Here is a 21,289-nt window from a genome sequence, read left to right as displayed (position 1 = left end):
TTTTGTTCCCAGTTTATATTTGGTTTTGATGTTATAAAGTATCTGATTTCCCGTTCTACATCGCGCTTTTGAAGTTTTTTAACTCCGTTTCTATATAAGCAAGCTTTTAGGGATTTGCCCTGGGAGGTCCGTAGCTACTCAGTGAGCCGGTGTCGGCAGGGAGCCGGTCTAATTCCTTGCCATCAAATATGTTGAAGCGTATTAAGCAATTCATATATGGTAAACAATTAATTGTCAAGAAAAATGATAAAGAGAGACATTGGTCTCACCCATACTGAAGTAGCTGATTTGACTTCCTCTTTTATGAAGTGGTTGATTTGACTTCCTCTTTTATGAAGTGGCTAATTTGACTTCCTCTTTTATGAATAATTTGAGGTCGATATTTTGATTTTCGCTTTTTAACAAGATTAAACTATTGATTTTTTTTTTATTGATTTTAAAGATAAGAAACGTGAAGAGCTGTTTTGTTCAATTTAAAAGTGGTGAATCTCCTAACGCTTGTTGATTGTTATTTGACATTTTGTTTGTATAAAAGATTGTAAATAAAAGACGTTAATAATTTATAGAGAGATAGAGTCAGTTCGGAAAGAGACGAGTCGTAGAATGTATTGAGCTCTATACATTTCACGATTCTTCTATTTCCGAACAGGCTCTACCTAATGATGTCCATAGTAGGATTAGTAGGTAATCCATCTTATGGAAAAATGAAATAATTTATAAATAGCTTACTTAAGAAATCTAACTGTTAACTAACTGTATACGATGTAAGAGATAAGAACAAAAAAGAGAGTCAAAGACGCTACACCGGTATGTGTGAGACAAGTCTCATTTCATTTTGCTGTTTTGTTTGACATTATTTTTATTAATCATTTTTATATTAAACCCATACATGACGACTTCTTCAAGGCGACATATTCAGATGGTGGAGGCTTAAGCCGGCCCCCCACCACGACCGGTTTCCCGTGTAGCAACGGACTCCCCATGCACATAGAAACGCGCTTTGTATTTATGCTGCCGAGTCGAAAAACTTCGTAAGCGCGATGTAGACCCAGCGATCTGATTGGTCGGTTTATGTGACGTAGTATCGCGGCTATGTGGGTTACGCTCTGCCGGTGAGCAAAGGTGTATAAGTTTCATTATTGCATTTTGCAATATGATAGGCTTAGACTACAATGAACGAATTTGATCGGGGAATATGTAAATGTAGAGTTTATAATAAGATAAGAATTTTGAGTAGATGTTTGCAATCAATTATTAAATATAGAATCTTTAAAGCAAGTATAACCAGAACTTTAAACAGGCTGATGAACTGCATTTTACAGATATGCTAAATTACGCTCTACATTTTTCATACAAGAGCAAAAATAACTGAATTTGATATATCGTTCTCCGTCTCCTTATTTCTGCTCTCTTGTTAGAGTGGTTGTGGTCATATTTTGCATTTTATATAACTCTCTAAGCGGTAACTGCAGTGAGGATATATAAAATGTATTTTTAGACATAAAAAAGCCAACAAAGTTTGAACTAAATATTTTCTTATCACCTTATTACCCATTTCGTTTCATGATTCAACCAATTACGCCTGCTACCCACGCACCGTAAACGTAGTCCAACGTCATGCAACGTAAAAGGAATCGATGTTTCTATAAATAGTATCCACGACTTGGAAATCTAATCCATGCAGTGCAGCAGCATAGAGGACCTACCGCGAACCACGTTTGACGTGTTGCCTCTCTGCCATACTTACGTACGAATTTACAAGTGCGATAGAAAGGCAACACATCGGACATGGTTCGCGGTAGGCCCTCTGAACTTGAATAGATTTATTTAAACTCTCTAAATACAAACTCTTGCACCTCTAAATCAACATTTTGTGGGCTCTACTTCTTATTTGGTTTGGTTATTTGGATCGTAGTTTAGATAAAAGCTCTTCTTCTTCTTCCTCGCGTTATCCCGACATTTTGCCACGGCTCATGAGAGCCTGGGGGTCCGCTTGACAACTAATCCCATGATTTGGCGTAGGCACTAGTTTTTACGAAAGCGACTGCCATCTGACCTTCCAACCCAGAGGGTAAACTAGGCCTTATTGGGATTAGTCCGGTTTCCTCACGATGTTTTTCCTTCACCGAAAAGCGACTGGTAAATATCAAATGATATTTCGTACATAAGTTCCGAAAAACTCATTGGTACGAGCCGGGGTTTGAACCCGCGACCTCCAGATTGCAAGTCGCACGCTCTCATCGCTAGGCTACCAGCGCTTTTTAGTTTAGATAAAAGCTACATGCATTTAATACTTTGCTGTATTCTTTAAAATAGATATCCCATGCGTGAAACATGCATATCTAAAATTACTCTCAATTGGCAACGGTCGTCAATTTTAGACTTGTCGAATATCGAGCTATGTTGTACTGAATCCAAATCCATTTAATAATATGTATATTGATAGCTAAAACTCTACTATACATCATATCTATAATATAATTTGTTCATTCATGATAAATCCAAACACAATAAACAATGTACATTGAATAACAGTTGTTTAGTAGTGTGGTTAGCACTACTTACTAATCACCGACAAAATCGTTGTATTAAGTCGTCAAAGTAAACATTTTTGATGAGTTGTTTATTGCTGTTATGTTTATAAACTGGGCCGCACGGTCACTCCTCGTTCTACTTGACTGCACTAATGGAATAATGGTTAATGTCTACGTTTAACTGGCTGACCTTGTCTAATCCTTCATACTGCTGTGTATAAAAGAGAACAGAAGAATAAATTGTTCGGCAGGGATCCGACGATACATCATCAGTCAGAATGTTTATGTTGGTATATTGACCATGCAATTAAAGTAAAAGAATCCAAAATGTAATCCCAAAAGTTTCTTTTTTTTTTTCTCATCGATAACTTTCTATAAATTGTTATTTTCAACATATTATATTTGTTCCGAAGCCCAATAGGCCAATAAGTCCATATCTTTATTGGTCAATAGTTCCGATGCTTATTATCACCCGGAATTCCGGATGCAGCAACCCATGCGTTACAGCCACTGCTAAAAACTAAAAACGGCGTAATAATCTGTTAGCCTTAGATAACTTTAGTACCTTTTACTGTCTTTATTGTTCTATACTTCTGCGCATGCACGGATGCACGATGCACCCAACTACCGTGAACAGTTAAGGCTCATCTACTCTTGAACTAGCTCTCAACTAGCTGCTAGAAAATAATAATTATATTTTTAACAGAGGCACTCTTTCTTCTTTTATTTATTTTCTTTTCCCCCTTTCTTTTTCTTTTTTGAGTTAGTTACACTGCGAATTTGTATTTTGCAAACTCACTACCACTTTAATTAGTATCTAGCTAGGCCAACAACTTAAATGTAGCAGTAGAAACAAATCGCAAAGCAATATGATCTAATAGCAAGATAGTGACACTATATATTTCTATTAAACTATTTACTATATGCTGGTTTAGAGACAACTGAAATTGACAAAATCCATGGTCAAATTTTGAAAGTGGATAAGTAAAAGTAAACCTGTGAACTTGTAATTTGTACCATCCCAAAATGAGGGCTTTATGTCAATTTGCACATGCAATCATATACTTCAGACTACTTCAGAGTAATAATAGACGCGACAGAAAAGTTCACAGAAAATACCAGGCGGAATCTAGGCTAGCCTAGCACTTGATAACATACCTTACACGCAAAGTCGGAAACTAGACGGGCTACCGTGAAAACTGAAATTCGCAAATTGCGGGGATCTTTCTCTTTTTTTTTTTTTTTTTTTATTAGGAAAACTTACAGCTTGAGTAACAAGTTAGGTAATAACATAGAAACAGTAAGCCAATTACAAGTTTCCACAGGTAGATAATAATTTTACTCCAATGAAGGCGTAATTAGAGTGACAGAGAAAAATGCCCGCAATTTGCGAACTTCGATGTTCGCGGTTATAGGCTAGAGTCCATAATCATAACATAAGGACATGGCAGAAAACCTCATATCCTTCTACAAAACTCTACATAAAAGATAAAAGTGCGAGTGCTTACACTACTTAACAAAAAAATGTCGATCTTAAAAATTCAGCTTATAATGCATCTTACGATGCTCCGATAGAAAATTTGAAAACTTTAGACTTAAATAAGTATCCTTATAGTCATAGGTAGGGTTTGCACGACGGATCCGAAATGTATGGGAAGATCCGCGGATCCGGATCCAGATCCGGATAATTTCATACATTTCGGATCCGGATGGCAAACCCTAGTCATAGGACAAAGCCTGTCTAAGACCATTCTAGACAGCAAGCAGTTTTATTAACCGCCTATAGACAATCCCCTTAACAGTGCATTGAAGAAACCTGATTCAACCCCTCCACAGATATCTCAGCTCAGAGTAGAGTAAACCAGATCCAACGTCTGTAAATTATAAATACATGTATCTGATACTTAGCTAAGATGAGAGCCGCATATTAGTCTTAACAATCGTACATGATGCAATGAATAAATAATTATAAATTATGAACATTTTACGCCTTATGCTGTTTTACCATCCAAACGTAACATCGTAGACTGCTATTTTAGCGGTAAAGCTCTCCAATAAACTTTCATTCAGATATGAAATTATCAATATTGTATGGGTAGCCCGGTATTTTTTTGCTTATTTAAGGACCTAATTGTCGGACACGTAAGTATTTAACGAGACCCATGAATCTCATGATACATATTCAATGTTTATTATTTTAGACAAGACAGTTTTTCATAGCCTACATAACAAGTTACAAAGTTGGTATCTAATTAAATAAGCTTCAACACAAAACCCAAATAGAAAAAGTTTAAGATGTCTCTGTTTTGTAACCCTAACCTGATGTTCTGCATCGCGCTATCGAAGTTTCTTAACTCGCTTCGTATATAAAACAGCTTAGAGCCAAGCAGTTCGGGGAGTCCAGTACCTCACAGTAAAGCGGTCCTGTGCAGCCACTTCACGTAATTGCACACACACCCAAAATCTGACCCTGTCTCATGTTGCATGACTTCAACATTTGCCATTCTGTCGACTAGAAGAAATTGCTAGACTGTATTTGGATACCCGCGACGCTGTAGAATGACGAATGCTTGAACTTGAGGACGACTGCTTACAGTACTGATGTGGTAGATTTGACTCCTTTTTTTTTGACGTCTTATCATTAAATATATTATTTAACCATATAGGGGGATTTTTCATATGTGGTTTTGTAAATATTCTTATTTACGTCTATTTATTGTATTTGGTTTCATTTAGTTACCTTAATTTATATTTTTTTATGAATTAAACAAATAAACGTGATTAAACTCATGAAATCAACGTTTAAAAGCTCAAGTACATTAATTCGTAGTAACGCAGTTGTCATTGCATTTTGTACATATCGATAAACAGAAAAATTTAGAGAATATTTGATAATAATAGTTCGTGTATAGTGTGTGTGTGTGTGTATTAGGTACGATTGTAATCTAATTTTATTGTTTGTGAATTTATATTTTATACAAAACAATAATTTGTATTTAAACTTGCGTTTAATTACTTTTTGGAAATTTATAAATAAATAAATTTACTATTTTACCACTGACAAGGGTAGGCTTTTAATTTACTGGTAACTCTGAATTTGGGCTGCTATTCCTAATGCGCGTAAATCAGAAGCGAGTGACTGCGTAATGCTGAAGATACATTAACCAACATAAACTAGACCCGTTAAACCTAGGCGTAGTCGAAGATCATCGTACACTGGTTTTGATGTTTTGACATTAGCCGGAGCTTGGTAAGCGTAAAGAATGCATATCCTGCGCGCGCATTTCAAACGTCAGTGTGTTGAGTCAGTGGATCTGTCAACAAAACCCAAATAATATTAAAATAACAAAAAGGTATTCCAATATTACGTAATTAAGATGTATATTAATAATTATTGAAACAAATAATAAGCTGTGAGTGCTTATATATTATAATGTTACTTTACTTTTGTTACAACTACCAATGTTTGGTTAGATTTTCGAGCGATAAAGTGTTATTAGTTCCTAATGATTTCTAATATTCATAATTGTTTTTACATTAGTTATAATTTGTCTAGAATGACGCCACAATTAGTACATTTAATAGGTATTTATCGCTCAAATTGTGGAGACCTTGACAATTATTTAGGGGCACGGTAGTGCTCCTGTCAAGTAAAGCAAAGACAAACAAATGGCATATCGACTTCCTTCGTTACTTCGTTATGGAAAATAAAAAAACCGGACAAGTGCGAGTCGGACTCGCCCACTGAGGGTTCCGTTGAGAAGGAGGCTTGCTCAACTGGACTCTTGAAGAGCTGGAAGTATTAGCCGCTTAAGATCGCGACAAATGGAGGATTATTCTGCGAGCCCCATGCGCCTAATGAGGCATAATAATTATCTATATTATATTATATCTGTTTTAGGGATAAAATGAACGGCGGAAATTCTGGAGCGGTGTTTTTTCTGGGGACTAGAGCACATTATCAGGTAGGTATAATAAATGCATGCATCTCGCTTCCACAAATTAAATATATCGCATTATAAAACGAGACTATGTCTCCTAATTCCCAATTTGCCCAAAATATATTCCTCTGAGATTTTCAGGTCCTTAACCAACCCGACCGTCCCTTTGACGTGGAAAACGGGAACTCTTCTCAAACTGGCTCCACAGCCAGCTCTCTCTGGCCAGACACGGACTCTCAAAACAACGAGCGATGGTGCAACGATAACGATATTAACGGTACTTACTTACTATATCCCTACTTAAACAACCTTGGATGTAGGAAACGGGAACTCTTCTCAAACTGGCTCCACAGCCAGCTCTTTCTGGCCAGACACAGACACTCAGAACAACGAGCGATGGTGCAACAATAACAATATTAACTTCTTTACTATATCCCTATTCAACTTGTTTAGAAGTTAAATTAAATGGAACACTTTGGTAACTAAGTGTGGTATACCATTGTCCAATATCTTGGTCCAATGTCATTGCGTCTCACTCTCTCATTAAGCAAAATGTGAGACAAAATACACATTGGACAGGTGGTATACCACCCTAACCCAACGTTTTGTGTTTGAATTTGCAAGTCAATTCCATGTTCCAATTTTAATAATTTTAATATTAACATTGTTAAAGTGAACGAGGACAAAGATACGGGAGTGAAGAGGCGAGCTAAACGGCGGCCGAGCGAGACGGCGCTATGCGAGGACATGAGACCGGCGCAGCTAAACGGCAATGTTAATGACAGGTGACCTCTCTTTTGTCTATTCTGTTGAAGTAAGCAAACATTAATGCCGGCTACACACGTAATTATAAATCGTAGCGATTATAATCTGTGCAGTCCGATTTGCGCAGTTTTATCTACCGTGTGTATGACAAATCGTTGTCGATTATCGTAACGATTTGTCATACACGCGGTAGATAAAACTGCGCAAATCTGACTGCATAGATTAATCGCTACGATTTAACGTGTGTAGCCGGGGTAAGGTTGTGCCAATTGCCTAAATGGTATACAATACAGTAGAGTCCGGTTATAACGACGCCCAAGGGACCGCTGATATTACGTCGTACTAACCGGACGTCGTACAAAACGAACTGCCAATTTTAATATTTTTTTATATCAAAATAATTACATAATTTTGTATTTATTAATACTTATGCGACAATCACAGAAAAAAGAAACATTTCTTTTAAAATTTTTTTTACGTTAGTATTACGACACCTTGTCAAAATGGAGAGACTTGTGTGTATAGAAGAAGCCACTTTTCAAGGTACGCGTACTCACTCGTCATCCACAAATTACTCGAATCCCGTAAAATAAAAATTCGAAATTATTGGGGATTTAATCAAGATGACATTGTTTTATCACACAGTTCCTATGGCGACCTCCTGTGTACTCCCTCGAACGTACCTACCAAATCGCATTGCTACCCAACTTACTGTTCTGTTTTAGTTTTTTTTTTGTTGTTGTAATTAACTGTTTGCAAGTTTACGAAAAGTCACATTTCATCTTGCTCCGTATAGGCAAAAAGGGGGAGAGGAGTTGGGTGCGCGGGACGGAGTAAGCTTCTTACCAACAATTTATTTGTTAAAACTACGTCGCTCGTCGTTGTAACCGGACTTGACGGAGGGATTTTGTGTAAATTTCCGTCGTTAAAAGCGGTCGGTCGTTATAAGCGGAGTCGTAATAAACGGTTGCACTTCCGTAGTAGCTTGTACTAAAACCAAACAAGTGCCTATACTTACGTCGCTATAAGCGGTTGGTTGTTATATGCGAAGTCGTACTAAACGGATTCTACTGTAATTGAAAAATAAAGATTCAAATGTGTTTCCAAAGATGATTCGGAAGTAACATTACCTATGTAAAAAAAGTAGGAAACTTTTAATCAATATATATAGTCTGGCCCGTTGGCAAAAAAAGGGCCTAGGACAATTTTTTACACATTTGTACCTAACACAATTAGCTAGCCAAACTCTAACATCTGTATCTTCTTGTAAACAGCGATACACCAAAATCCAAAGGCCGCCGCGTGAACTTCTTCAACGCAATAACTTCCCTCGCGCGGCGCAAGCGTCGCTTACAGACGCACACCTATTTGAAACACTTGGCCGCCCTCACTACGTGCACCTACAGGGACTCCTGCCGGTGTCTGGAATGTCAGGTAGGTAATAACAAAGGCGTATCCAGACTAGTACATTTTTCGCCAATCTGATTAAATTGCCCGATCGAATCAGGACGTGCGGACGCAATCGCCAATTTGGCTCGCCGATAATGACCAATTATTGTAATATTATATTACCGATAAAATGAGGTGCGGACGCAAGAATACCATTTTGTGACGCCAGTATTTTTAGTAAAGGCTCTCTTGATTATTCAAAAGCTGATAGCAAAGTTGCATTTTATTCACATGTGAGGCAAAGTAATCAAATGCAAATTTTGAGTTATTCTCTTACGTTTGCTGGTAGAATTGACCTTTAAATGGTGATGAGCGCCAACCAAGTAAGTATGAATAAAGTATGATGTAAGTACCAGTGGCGGCTCGTCCATAAAAGCCGATTCCCACCGGCTTGCCTGTTTTTGGATGTTTGAGCAGCCTTGTAAAGGAAATATGTAAGCCAAATTAGCCCCGGCTTGCCTATGGATATGTTTGACGCGCCGCCACTGGTAAGTACCTAAGTAATACCTTATGAATACCTTAGTAGGTAATAGAATGCCTTATGGCATTAAGTCCGCCATTTGTACATATAATATAATGTGCAATAAAGTTTAAATAAATATGATGTAATAGTTAGATAAGCCGTTATATGATAGACAGTGACCAGAGGGCCTACCGCGAACCACGTTCGACGTCTTGCCTCTCTGTCGCACTTGTAAACACGTACGTAAGTGTGACAGGGAGGCAACACGTCGAACGTGGTTCGCGGTAGGCCCTCAGACACGTGTCTTGCGTGATTGATAAAACTGATAAGAGCATATATTGACATATATATATCTAAGAACGGGCCTTACGGGCAATAAGAATGGGGCCAGTACATGGTATAATAATATACTCCGCCTGGTACTCTCTTCCCGTCTTTTCGTGGTCACGTGACTGACACAAGCCTACGTCATCACTCGACAGCGCTATATGATAATATGCGATAGCGCTATATATAGCGGCCATGTTTATTGTGACGTAGGCCTGTGTCACTCTGGGAAGAGAAGACCATGTTTTATTAGACTATGGGGCCAGTAAGTACAGCGGTGTCACGCACACGAATTCGAGCCAAGTGCAGTATAACGCCACAACGCGATTGGTTGATGAGTTCGCATCCCGCGCGCGATTGGTCGCAACTATAGGTACTCTGTATCTTTGGGTATTTAAATAAAAGTAAACAAAATCTACCCTCAAATGGCTCCTTAAGCCAGTTGAGGGTAGATGAAAACATAACACGATCAAATAATATAGGTTAAAGTCAGGCCCCTGTTTCACCAACGTGACAGGTGCGACGAATTGTAAAATCACTGTTGCTGACGTCACAGGCATCCATGGGCTACGGTTACCGCTTACCATCGGGCGGGCCGTATTCCTGTTTGCCACCATCATTGTATTATTAAAAAAAACTTTATGATATCGGAAAAAAACAGATATTTCTCTTGCCCAGTTTATGACAATTGTCACAAGAAACACTACAATTGTCACGAAATTCCGACATATAACTCATTACCTGTCAAGAATTACCTACAATTCTTCTAAATCTTTGACAATTGTCAGAAACTTCGCAGGAGAAATATCTGTTTTATTACGATATAATAAAGTTTTTTTAAATAATACAATGATGGTGGCAAACAGGAATATGGCCCGCCCGATGGTAAGTGGTAATCGTAGCCCATGGATGCCTGTGACGTCAGCAACAGTGATTTTACAATTCGCCGCACCTGTCACCGATGTGAAATTGGGGCCAGGTCGTTCAGTGACTGATCCAGGCGGTTATGTTTTGGTTGGTTAACTAATGTTATAACTACCCGAAAATGTACAAAGTTTGTTTACTTCTTCTTAAATACCTAAAGATACAGACTATAGTTGCGTTAGACTGCACGATTGGCTCGAAGAACTCGCGTTTTGGCACAGAATAAATAATAGTACTTACTAGGTACAGAAGACTCACTCTCTAACAAAACGCGTCTGTCACGATCAGCACAGATATGGCCGCTAGGTGGCGACAGCGCCACGCGCGGCTTATGGCTAGCCACCAAAATTGGTGTGGAACGGATGTACTTTTAGCTACCTGTAGCAAAGCGACGAAATCGCGTAGTGAGCCACGCCTGGTTTTTGTAAGAAAACTGATGTATGGAGTTGCCACTCTTTCTTTACTTATATTACTCTCATCATCATCATCATCTCAGCCATAAGACGTCCACTGCTGAACATAGGCCTCCCCCTTTTTTGGGGGGTGAATGCCATAATCGCCATCACGCTTGGCAGGCGGGTTGGCGATCGCAGTCGAGTACACCGAATTTGAGGGACGCTGCTGCCCGTCCACCGACGTAGTACATACCCGGTTAAGGACATACCCGGGTCCTGGACCTAGTTTAAGGACATACCCGGGTCCGGGTTATATTACCGCTGCAGGAGACCATCGAGTGCGCCGACTTCTGGCCGAAAGGTGTCGTGTTTCGGAGGTTCCGGGGCAAACTGCCGAATCCGACACAAGAGCAGCCGATGCAACGGAGCCACGCCGTTTTATCGTCTAAATAGTGTTTAGTTTTAAGTTTATAAAATACATATGTATGTTAGTCTGTAAGGTATTTGTAATATGGGCCTTGTTGCCTGAATTAAATTTCAAAATAAAATAAATAAATAAATTACTCTATGCATTAATTAAACTGCAATATATGCATATAATGATACGCCCCGCCCGCGTTATCTTCCGGCCTTCAGATTAGCACGTGTCCCGACAAGGTCCGACCGAGTTTAGTGACCAACAGCATTGGAATATTCTACTAGTGGCCCAGTGACCTATTTTTAGAACAGATAAAACCTAGAGCTTCTACTCGAGTCCTCAACGATAATTGCTAATTATGTGCAATAAATTCAATCGATCGATCAAATGCTTTAACGTAACCAGACCAGAGGGGCTACCGCGAAAACCGAAAATCGCAAATTGCGGGGATCTTTCTCCTTTACTCTAATGAAGGCGTAATTAGAGTGACAGAGAAAAATCCCCGCAATGTGCGAACTTCGATTTTCGCGGTTATAGCCCAGAGGGCCTACCGCGAACAACGTTCGATGCGTTGCCTCCCTGTCACACTTACGTACGAATTAACAAGTGCGATACCAAGTATACAAGTGCTAGACCCTCAGACCCGGATTTAGAGAACTAAGGCCTTCGGACTTAGGATCCCCTTCTCCATCTCAAAAGCATTGCTAGGTTGCCTGGCCCCTAGCAGGCGTGGCTCACTCCGCGATTTCGTCGTTTTGCTACTAGTAGCTAAAAGTACATCGATTCGACGTTCGACCCCAATTTTGGGGTTTGCCATAAGCCGCGCGTGGCGCTGTCGCCACCTAGCGGCCATATCTGTGTTGATCGTGACAGACGCGTTTTGTTAGAGAGTGAGTCTTTCTGTACCTAGTACTATTATTTATTCTGTGGTAGAGGCCCTTAATAGCTATAGCGGTTTTTTTTTTAGTTTCTTGTCTTAAAATATATACTCTGGTCCATGAAGAAGACAGATCGAAAAAAGTCAAACGTCCCCTACGTTTGACTTTTTTCGATATGTCTTCTTCATGGATAGCTATGGTTAATATACAGTCAGCAGCAGAAGTTCCTAAGCGGGCGAGGTGTTCAAAATTACCTTGACACGCTCAACTTATTCTCTTAACAATAAAGGCCCCCCCCACATCTGGCGTCTTTCGAGCGTCGGCGTCTACTATTCTATGGCCGACGTCGACGCAACTGCGCAGCAACGTCATTTTCCATAGCGCTGGACCGACGCCGACAGACGCCGACGCTCGAAAGACGCCAGATGTGGGGGGGGCCATAGTCGCGTCAAGATAATTTTGAATACCTGGCCCGCTTAGCAACTTCTGCTGCTAACTGTACATACATGAAATTGTGTAAAATTATTTTCCACTATGTCAATATGTAGAAAGAGGAAAATGGGAACTACGTTTGAATGGAGAAATGGTTTTACTGACTTATTAAATTAAATACAATTTTATTGTAATAGTTTTAATATTTTAATGTAAATATAAATTTAACAAAATATCTAACTTAACATGAACATACGAATAACTAATGGAACAACATACATACAAAATCACAGGCTGAATATTCCCTTGACATTTGTATGGTCTAATACAGGGGTCGGCAAACTATTTAGAAAGAGCCAAGCCCAGCAAAAAATCTGCTATAATATGTAGCTCAAAGAACCACAAGCGCTGCTTTCGGTGGTCTAAGAACAAGTGTGACGTTCCACGGGAAAAGGTACCTTATGAGGGTTTCTAGTTTCGGAGATATGAAATGTTTTGTAAAGAGGTGAAAAAATGCTCAATTTTTTTTTATTGTGTGATCTGAAACCTTAATGCGTAACGTTTGTTTACCTGTTTTTATTTTTGTTATAAGTTAGTTATAAGCCTAGTAATGTCGTCTCAGAGTTTAGTCGAAAAGGTACCTTATGGAAAAAAGATTGAAAATTCCCAAAAAAACTAGTCAATACCGGAAAAGAAGTTTGGTAGAGGACTGTATTAGCATTCTGCAAAACTAATTTGATAATTTCAGTTCTGGTTGGGGCGCCTAGCAAATATTATAACCGTACATCGACCGACATTACAAATCCAAGTAGCCTGCTATTATACCAAAGTTACTCTCGTCAAGTCTTTCTTAACTAGTATAATCTTCATTTGGTTTGGTCGCATGCAATAAATCAGCCATTGGTTTGCTGAAAAATGCCAATACCCGACGCATTACCTTATGGAATATCTGAGGTCATTGAACCTCAATGCCGCTTGTCTTCAATGGCAACCAATATATATTATTGATAAGAAATAGACGATTTATACCATCTTTACCCCAAAATATTATTAGTTTATCCTAACTGTTCCATCATCATCATGCCTCATCATGTAACTTAACCACAAGGTACCTTTTCATTACATACAAATTATTGGTCTTTTTTAAGATTATTATGACGAAGAACTAATTAAATTTGTGGCAGTTTAATGTAAATTAATATTTTCTATTCATAAAAGATAAACTTCAATGTGATTGATGTTTTGTAGTGATGTATTATTAGATTTATTTCCATAAGGTACCTTTTCGTAAATGTATGGAGCAAATACTGTAATTGTTATGTAAGTTTAAAGTGGCATAAGGGGTTAAATATAGTATTTAGTTGGGGTTTTAGGATTTATTTCATTTTAATGACAGAATTTCTTTCATATGTGCTCAGAAAAATTGATTGTGTGTTACATTAAAAGTAAATATATTCAATTTTCTGATTTTATATGAAAAGTCAGAAAATACATTTTCACCTCTAAATCGGTATTGTTTTTTGCTTAAACTGTCTCTCACTGTCGTTTTCTAATAGATACAATTTAAATCTTGAGAGCTCATTGCAATCAATCGTGAAAATGAAATAAAACTTTATTTTCAAGAGATTGGTTAGTATACACATAAATCAGTCGATATCAAAGGTTTCTATTTGCATTACAGAACAAGTCGCAACATTTTTTAAATCTCAGATATATAAGGTATTATTATTTGTAGTCAACTATGTAACTTACTTCAGGAACATAGTTTTTTAGGCGGCTAAACTTAAAACTTCTCTATCGTAAAGTTGCTCATTTCACAACATTATTTTCAAAAAATCATATCTCTGTAACTACGCAACTTAGAAGGTTGATCTTTTGTTTTATCGATAGCTTATTTATTGTAGATTACTGGGGTATGCATAACTCCATACCCGCCATAAGGTACCTTTGCCCGTGGGACGTCACAAGTGTTCTTTTTTTGGGTAGTTTAAAGAGCCGCAGTTGTACCTTCAAAGAGCCGCGGTTTGCCGACCCCTGGCTAATACAAATACTTACATAAACACAATAATGTCACTATAAATTAATGTTTACATTCTACGTGTCAAACCTTTTTTGGAAGTCCAATTTTTAAATCTACATATAAATTCAAGCAAGGCTGATTTTATTTTATCAATATCATCAATAGATAATAGATGCATGCTCTAGAATTATTGATTGAACACAATTAATATGCTATGTAAAACCTTGATGATAATATGTTATGTTCAGATGATTATGAGCATCTTGTTTGGTCAGATATATCTGATGAGGATTTTTAGATCAGCGCCAGGCCATAGATAATTTTTTTTATGTCAAAAGAAAGTCAATACAAAAATAGTTGAATACATTGAAAGTACAATAAACAAAATATTAGTGGTCAAAAGATTATACTTACACGAAAATGCCTACAGATGTAGCGCATAATTAATTTCCGTTGTAACTATTTTCACGGAAACATATGAACGTGTCTTGCTATTTCAGTCAGTCTCGGTACAAAAAGCACTGACGTTGACTGAAGTAGCATGACAGATACGAACTTTTCCGAGAAAATACGATGGAAAACAAATATACACTACATCTATAATTACATGTTTTTTTTTAATATCAATTAATACAAGGTTTAGATCATTAAATAGTTGATTAGAATTTAAAATAAAGTGAGTTATTATTTTAGTCTAAACTATATTTTAGGAAGCTAAAAGTAATTCCAAGTTGTGAACCACTTTCCATAATTATTAATTAATTACGCCATTTATTTAAAGCTTTGAACATACATATTTTATTGCTAAAATGTACAGCACCATTTAAAATGTTAATTTACAAAATTGCATGTATATTTTACAAGTCCAATGACTATATAAATGTTAGTTTGGCAAAAATAAGGTAAAGATGTAGTGCATAAATTGTTTTTCATCATATATTCTCGGAAAGGTTGTTGGTTCGTATTTGTCATGCTACTTCAGTCAATCTCAGTTTTCTTGTACCGAGACTGACTGAAATAGCAAGACACGTTCGTAAATCTCAGTGAAAATACGATGGAAAATATGCACTATATCTATAGAAAATAAAATATAAATGTCAAATCATTCAACAAATTTGTCTATGTCGTATTCATGTTCAGCAGTTGTGTCAGCTTCGTCGGTAACCTCATGCAGTTTCTTACGTTCTTCCAAACGGACACATTTGGGGCATTTCTGTCCCTTACGGAGCCAGCAGACGCGGTGTAACATGGTGTTACATTTGTTACACATTATGGCCCCGCTGTCAAACGGATAGAGAATCTCATTGTTACTACAAATTTCACATAGATATCCCTTTCCTGAACATAAACTGCAGTTGGTTATGTGAGTGCGGCAGACTTCTGTCAACTCTGTTAACTTAGTTTCTAGAGTCCCGTCATTGATCGCTTGCAAATGTGCCATACTGTACTTTTTATTTATGTCACCTAGCTGCATAAATAATGGTGAAAGAAGAGCAGAACCTTCTGAACAGGCACATAAGTATCTCCTCATCCATTCAAGGTCTTTCCTCATCTTGTGCACCCATTCAAGTTCCGCTATAAAGTTAAACAGCTTCGGATTGATGCTCTCTATATCTATGTAAGGCAGATTCCAAGCTAGGTTTAACATCTGGAAGGCGAGACGTGATACATAATGCTTGTCCCAGTCCCAATTGTGTACAACTCTAGCAGGTATCGCTGATTGGTCATTCCAATGGCAGGTTGCGCAGAAGTATAACCCAGTATAGTCACATAGCCTTGGCTCGTTCCAAGCATCTTTAAAGGTCAGGGCTGTTGCACATTCAGCACATTTATAGTCTTGAGATGCCAAACCTTTTTCCGGACAGATTTCCATCTCAAACTGCCCCTTGTCCGTCATAACAACATGCGCACATACTCTGCAAATGTAGTCTACACATTTGTAATGACTTAAATAGCCACAGTCGCTGCAAATATACGAGCTTTGTACAATACTCCATATTACACCACTACAATGGTCGCAGTACTGTTTTCTGTTCTGAGGCGTCGTTTGTTGCTTAAAATGATGACCTTTTATACACACGCCTAATCTAGGCTGTCCGTCTGTGTCCTTAATATCTTCTAGACGTAATCGCAGTTCGACTAGATATCTAACCAGCCATTTACGCTCATCGGAGCACTGTTGGCTGTTTAGAATTAATTCCTTGCATTGTTTAATCGCTTTTTCGACTTCTTCCTTCGTCGCTGTGCTGTGGATTTTTAATTTTTTTATCGCTATCGTTTTAGGTACTTGATTTAAGGAATCGTAGCTCTCATCAGCTGAGACGCATCCCGAGGTCGACGAGGATGATTTCGAGTAAGCGTCCGCCGTACGTGGGCTGCAGCAAATTAAACTGTTTTGGTATTTCGGCGAGTCGAACGCTGCAGCCATTTTCGAGCACTATAATCACATTAACTAGAACTTTTAACTGTTTCTGTGGCACAATTAAAGTCTGGTGGGACGTTCGCCTAGTTTTAACACACTACGCAACGCAATCCATTCATGCGTCTTCAATCGTATTACTCTTTGTTTTGACCAATTGAAAATATTTCCCCAGTGTCGTCATTATTTACTACGAACGGGACTATTTCTACTATTTTCTATTATGTTACACGATAATGTCGACAACTGAACATCTTTAATGCTATTAGAATAAGATAGAATTTAGATGCTAAGTGTTTTTTATTTAGTAATTTAGACGAAAAGGGGTGTGATATAAGATTTGACATGACAGAACATTGACAGAATAGTTCGTGTCGTTATGTTGGACTAACTGATCAACACGTTCCGTTTCACCAAATTATATTTATGAGTAAAAGTTCAAACGGTAAAGCTTTTAAATAAATAGGTAATATATTATTTAAACTTGGTCAAGCAGATCTTGTCAGTAGAAAAAGGCGGCAAATTTGAAAAATGTAGGCGCGAAGGGATATCGTCTCATAGAAAATTTGAATTTCGCGCCTTTTTCTACTGACAAGATTTGCTTGACCATCTATAAATATTTAAAATTGATTAGAATAAAGTAAAAGATTAAAATATAATTTATTTTCTATGTACAAATCGTAACTTTAGTTTGTGAAATGGAACGAAATGTGTTTATACCAACATAACGCAATATGAATAGCGCACATTGATGCCTTGTTTGAAAACTGGTTTGATTAATATAATATGTATAATATAAACAATGCTAATTATTCATGTATTCCGTTTTCATGACGTCTATGTTTACATAAAATGAGCTAAATATGTTATTAGGTCAAGAAGACGGAACATAAACATGTTCTTTGCCGAGTAAATATAACGTAAAGTTTTTATGCACGGTAGAAGAGGTATAAAAAAAGTAAACAAAAGAAAAAAAGTAAAGCAGTGTAAAGGGTCTCGATTGAGATAGTGAGTTTCCCCACTTATTTCTATTCTAAGCTTTATGGTATCGTTTGCAGAAGTTTCTGCTTAACCCTTTACCAGGCTAAGGGATATATATTTCCCACATACGGCACTTCAAACATATGTCCTATTTTCGATGAGTAAGACTGACATTCGATTGTCATTTTCAAATGTCAGCCCGGTAAAGGGTTAATAAAGTGGGTCAAACCAATTTGTCAGTCAGTAAAAACCAGGAAAACTATACTCATCCTTTTCTTTTGGGTGCTAGTACTAGTGTAAGACAAAGATCTCTGTGATTTTCTCTGTCTATGATTGAAATGAGACAGTCCCTTGACAAACTTATATAATTTATTTATGTTTTATTACTGTTTCAGAGTCGCTACTTCGAATGCGACGAGGACGAGGAATCCTCAGAAGATGATGAGTACGAGTATTATGCGGCTCTCTATGCGAGCCAGGTCAACAAGTGCCAGCATGATGATGACGATGAGGTATGACCAAGATACATACATACATATTGTATACACGGTGTAACATGAGGAAACCGAATAATTTTAACCACGCATTTCTGAGGTCAAATCAAAAGAAGTGAAAAATGTAATATGAGTTTAGGTCAATTTCGCCAAAAAACAATTTTTGTTTTGTTTTTTAAATTTTTTGAATGTATTTGTACATAAATAATAAATGTTATTGGTAAACTTGTCACTTAAAATTGATTTTTAAATTTTTTTTCGTAGTATTTTTTTTTTTTTTTTTATTATGCATGGGTTTACTCATGGCCACAGACTAGCCGAGGCGTAGACGTGGCCTACGATGGAGCGAGCTCGCCCAGAAGGTGCCTGTTCACTCTTGATTTGAAGGTTGCCGGGTTATAAGAGCACGGAAATATAGACGCCGGCAAGGAATTCCATTCCTTGGCAGTGCGCATAAGGAAAGTAGAAGCAAAGCGCTTAGTGCGAATTGGCGGAATATCTACCAAGTAAGGATGGAAACCGGCCGTGCGTCTAAAAGTCCGATGGTAGAATGGGGACGGTGGAATGAGCTCGTGTAGCTCTTGAGCACACTCCCCGAAGTGCAACCTGTAGAATACCGACAGGCTGGCGACTTTCCGCCGATGGGCCAAAGTTTGAAGCTTAGCCGTTAGCTTCTTGTCGCCAATCATCCTCCTGGCTCTGCGCTCCACTGAGTCCAAAGCGGCGAGTTGGTATTTAGCTGAGCCATCCCACAGGTGGCTGCAATACTCCATACACGACCGGACTTGAGCTTTGTAAAGTGTTAGAAGCTGTCCAGGTGTGAAGTATCGCCTCACCTTATTTAGGACGCCCAGCTTTCTGGCCGCAGTTTGTGCTTTAGACTCAATGAAGCTGCCGAAGCCGAGGACTGAACTCAGCTCCATGCCGAGGAGTTCCAGGCTGTCGGTAATAGGTACAGATGCACCCCGGAAAGAAGGAGTCAGGTCGAATGGACTCCGTTTAGCGGAAAATAGACACGCCTGCGTTTTGGAGGCATTGAACGTGACCAGATTGTCATCACCCCACTGGGAAACGAGACTAAGGGTCAAGTTCATTCGCTCAACCGTGGCCTCTCTCTGTGAACGTATATCCTCCCTGCTGTCCCTTGCAGTACCTACTTTTTGCAAATTTTTACTTGTCACTTTTTGACATCTATCAATAAGGATATTTAGACTACGTCCCATAGCAGCAACATACCATCAAAAAGGCCTTTTACACTATGTAACAATAAAAACTTGTTTTTTTTTTAATTAATATTATCTCTGAAAGTAGGCGAATATCAAAAAAGTTTATAGGACATTTTTGTCTCTAAATATGATCAGGAATACGCTGTTAAAATTATTCGGTTTCCTCATGTTACACCGTGTATATAATCACGCCTATTTGGGAGGGACACGGATTTCCACGTGCTACGATCCTGACATACCCCTTTCGCTTCCTACACTTTCATAACATTCCTCATACCTCGCCGGTTTAGGGTGCTCTTGACCTGGCCTTTCTTCAGGATTTCCCCGATCTGATCACAGAAAGTTCGCCGCGGTCTACACCTTCCAACTCCCACTTCTACTTCACCCTTATACGTAGCTACCCTCTTTGTTAAGCCGTCTTTCACTCATTCTTTCCACGCGTCCAAACCATCAGCGTGTATAAAGATTTTTTTTATTAGCCTGTAGGAGTGTCCCCCTGCTGGGCAAAGCCCTTTCCTCTTTCCCGCCATTTGGCCCTATCCTATGCACACTCCCGCCACTCTTTACAAAATGTGTCAAGGTCGTCCCGCCATCTCCGTTTTGATCTTCCTCGATCCCGAGATCTTTGTATAAAGATAAAGATCATTATCATCATCATAATGGCTCTTGCCGGTGGTGAGTCTGCGCCAGTTTTCGCGGTCCTCGGCCAGGTTCTTTAGGTCCCTGTAAGACACGACATTTGCTTTTGCTTTAAGTTGCTGTGTATAGCTTGCTCGTAGTTTTCCTCTTACTCTCCTAGCTTCAATGTTACCTTCTCTCTCTTCAATCGGTCCCTCATTGCTGAGGATCGTGACTCTGTTTGATTCCGTCAACTAGTTGTCTCCATCGGCCTCGTTCTGTAGCTTGGTGGAGTGCGTCGCTGATAGGTATTTTTAGTTTTGTTGCCTTCTAATATAGTTTTAAAGATAACTTATTTAAATTCCAGGTATTCATCGACACTGTGCCTGGAGACAACGCGTCCACCGACATGTTGCTGGACGCGGACGAGCCTAAAGACAAGTCCGTCTCGTCGGACAACGTGTCCGATAGCACGGAGCCTGAAGCCGACGCGCACCTCGAGATGGAGGTAGGCATAATGAAAGTGTGTTAATTAAAGGAAGACCAATTGTTGGTAAGTGCCTAAGTGGACCCTGGGCTCCGAGGAAGAAGCTGCGAATAGGATGGAACTGATTCCAGGTATTTGTTGATACGGTACTTTTTGGGCAGATCCTTAATGCTTCTTGCGGTCGAAGAAAAGGTCGTGCCGCTAAAAGGTATAAGTATTTGAATTCGTACGCATGTCATTTTGTTCAATTACCTTTAAAAAAGCTCTCTAATCCAATAATAATCACCTAAAATTTTAGTTTATAATGTAATTCAGTTTAGTAATAATTTTGATTTCAGGTCGCAGCCGGTACTCCGATAGTCCTCAACTATCTACTCACCCATCCCTTCCATTGCTGTATCCAGTAGGCCAGCAAAACGGGCGTGTTTGACCCTGACCTCAAGTTGGGTCATCGTGCTTTCCCTGACCGATTTGGTCATTGAACGTGCGAGCAAGAAGCGTCTCCGTTTCAGCTTCAG

The 21,289-nt window shown here is 38.6% G+C and overlaps 2 protein-coding genes across 3 annotated transcripts; one reads left to right on the top strand and one right to left on the bottom strand.

Moving 5' to 3' along the window:
- The first annotated feature begins 5,839 nt into the window (after positions 1–5,839).
- Positions 5,840–21,288, top strand: LOC134677076 (uncharacterized). Of its 2 annotated transcripts, none has more exons than XM_063535523.1 (8): positions 5,840–5,887; positions 6,436–6,499; positions 6,617–6,752; positions 7,149–7,260; positions 8,515–8,674; positions 18,342–18,458; positions 20,652–20,792; positions 21,110–21,288. In XM_063535523.1, the coding sequence occupies exons 2-8, from the start codon at positions 6,443–6,445 to the stop codon at positions 21,176–21,178; spliced, it is 792 nt and encodes a 263-aa protein (XP_063391593.1). In that variant the 5' UTR covers positions 5,840–5,887; positions 6,436–6,442; the 3' UTR covers positions 21,179–21,288. The 2 variants fall into 2 exon arrangements, with proteins under 2 accessions (XP_063391593.1, XP_063391594.1); XM_063535524.1 differs by having other exon boundaries at positions 5,844–5,947.
- Positions 12,773–17,286, bottom strand: LOC134677042 (differentially expressed in FDCP 8 homolog). The gene has a single exon (XM_063535468.1). The coding sequence runs from the start codon at positions 16,972–16,974 to the stop codon at positions 15,649–15,651; it is 1,326 nt and encodes a 441-aa protein (XP_063391538.1). The 5' UTR covers positions 16,975–17,286; the 3' UTR covers positions 12,773–15,648.
- Position 21,289: the final 1 nt, after the last annotated feature.

Source organism: Cydia fagiglandana, chromosome 25, assembly GCF_963556715.1.
Source record: "Cydia fagiglandana chromosome 25, ilCydFagi1.1, whole genome shotgun sequence".
In the NCBI taxonomy this organism is placed as follows: Eukaryota; Metazoa; Arthropoda; class Insecta; order Lepidoptera; family Tortricidae; genus Cydia; species Cydia fagiglandana.
The sequence above is the reverse complement of the archived record's forward strand: the minus strand, read 5'-3'. Positions and strand labels throughout refer to the sequence as shown.

What these genes read in the sequence shown, in the direction of transcription:
- LOC134677042 (XM_063535468.1), bottom strand. Translation starts at nt 16,974, where the DNA reads ATGGCTGCAGCGTTCGACTCGCCGAAATACCAAAACAGTTTAATTTGC.
- LOC134677076 (XM_063535523.1), top strand. Translation starts at nt 6,443, where the DNA reads ATGAACGGCGGAAATTCTGGAGCGGTGTTTTTTCTGGGGACTAGAGCA. An exon ending in AGCATGATGATGACGATGAG is followed by an intron (nt 18,459 to 20,651) that starts GTATGACCAAGA and finishes TTTAAATTCCAG; the next exon opens with GTATTCATCGACACTGTGCC. An exon ending in ACGCGCACCTCGAGATGGAG is followed by an intron (nt 20,793 to 21,109) that starts GTAGGCATAATG and finishes TTTTGATTTCAG; the next exon opens with GTCGCAGCCGGTACTCCGAT.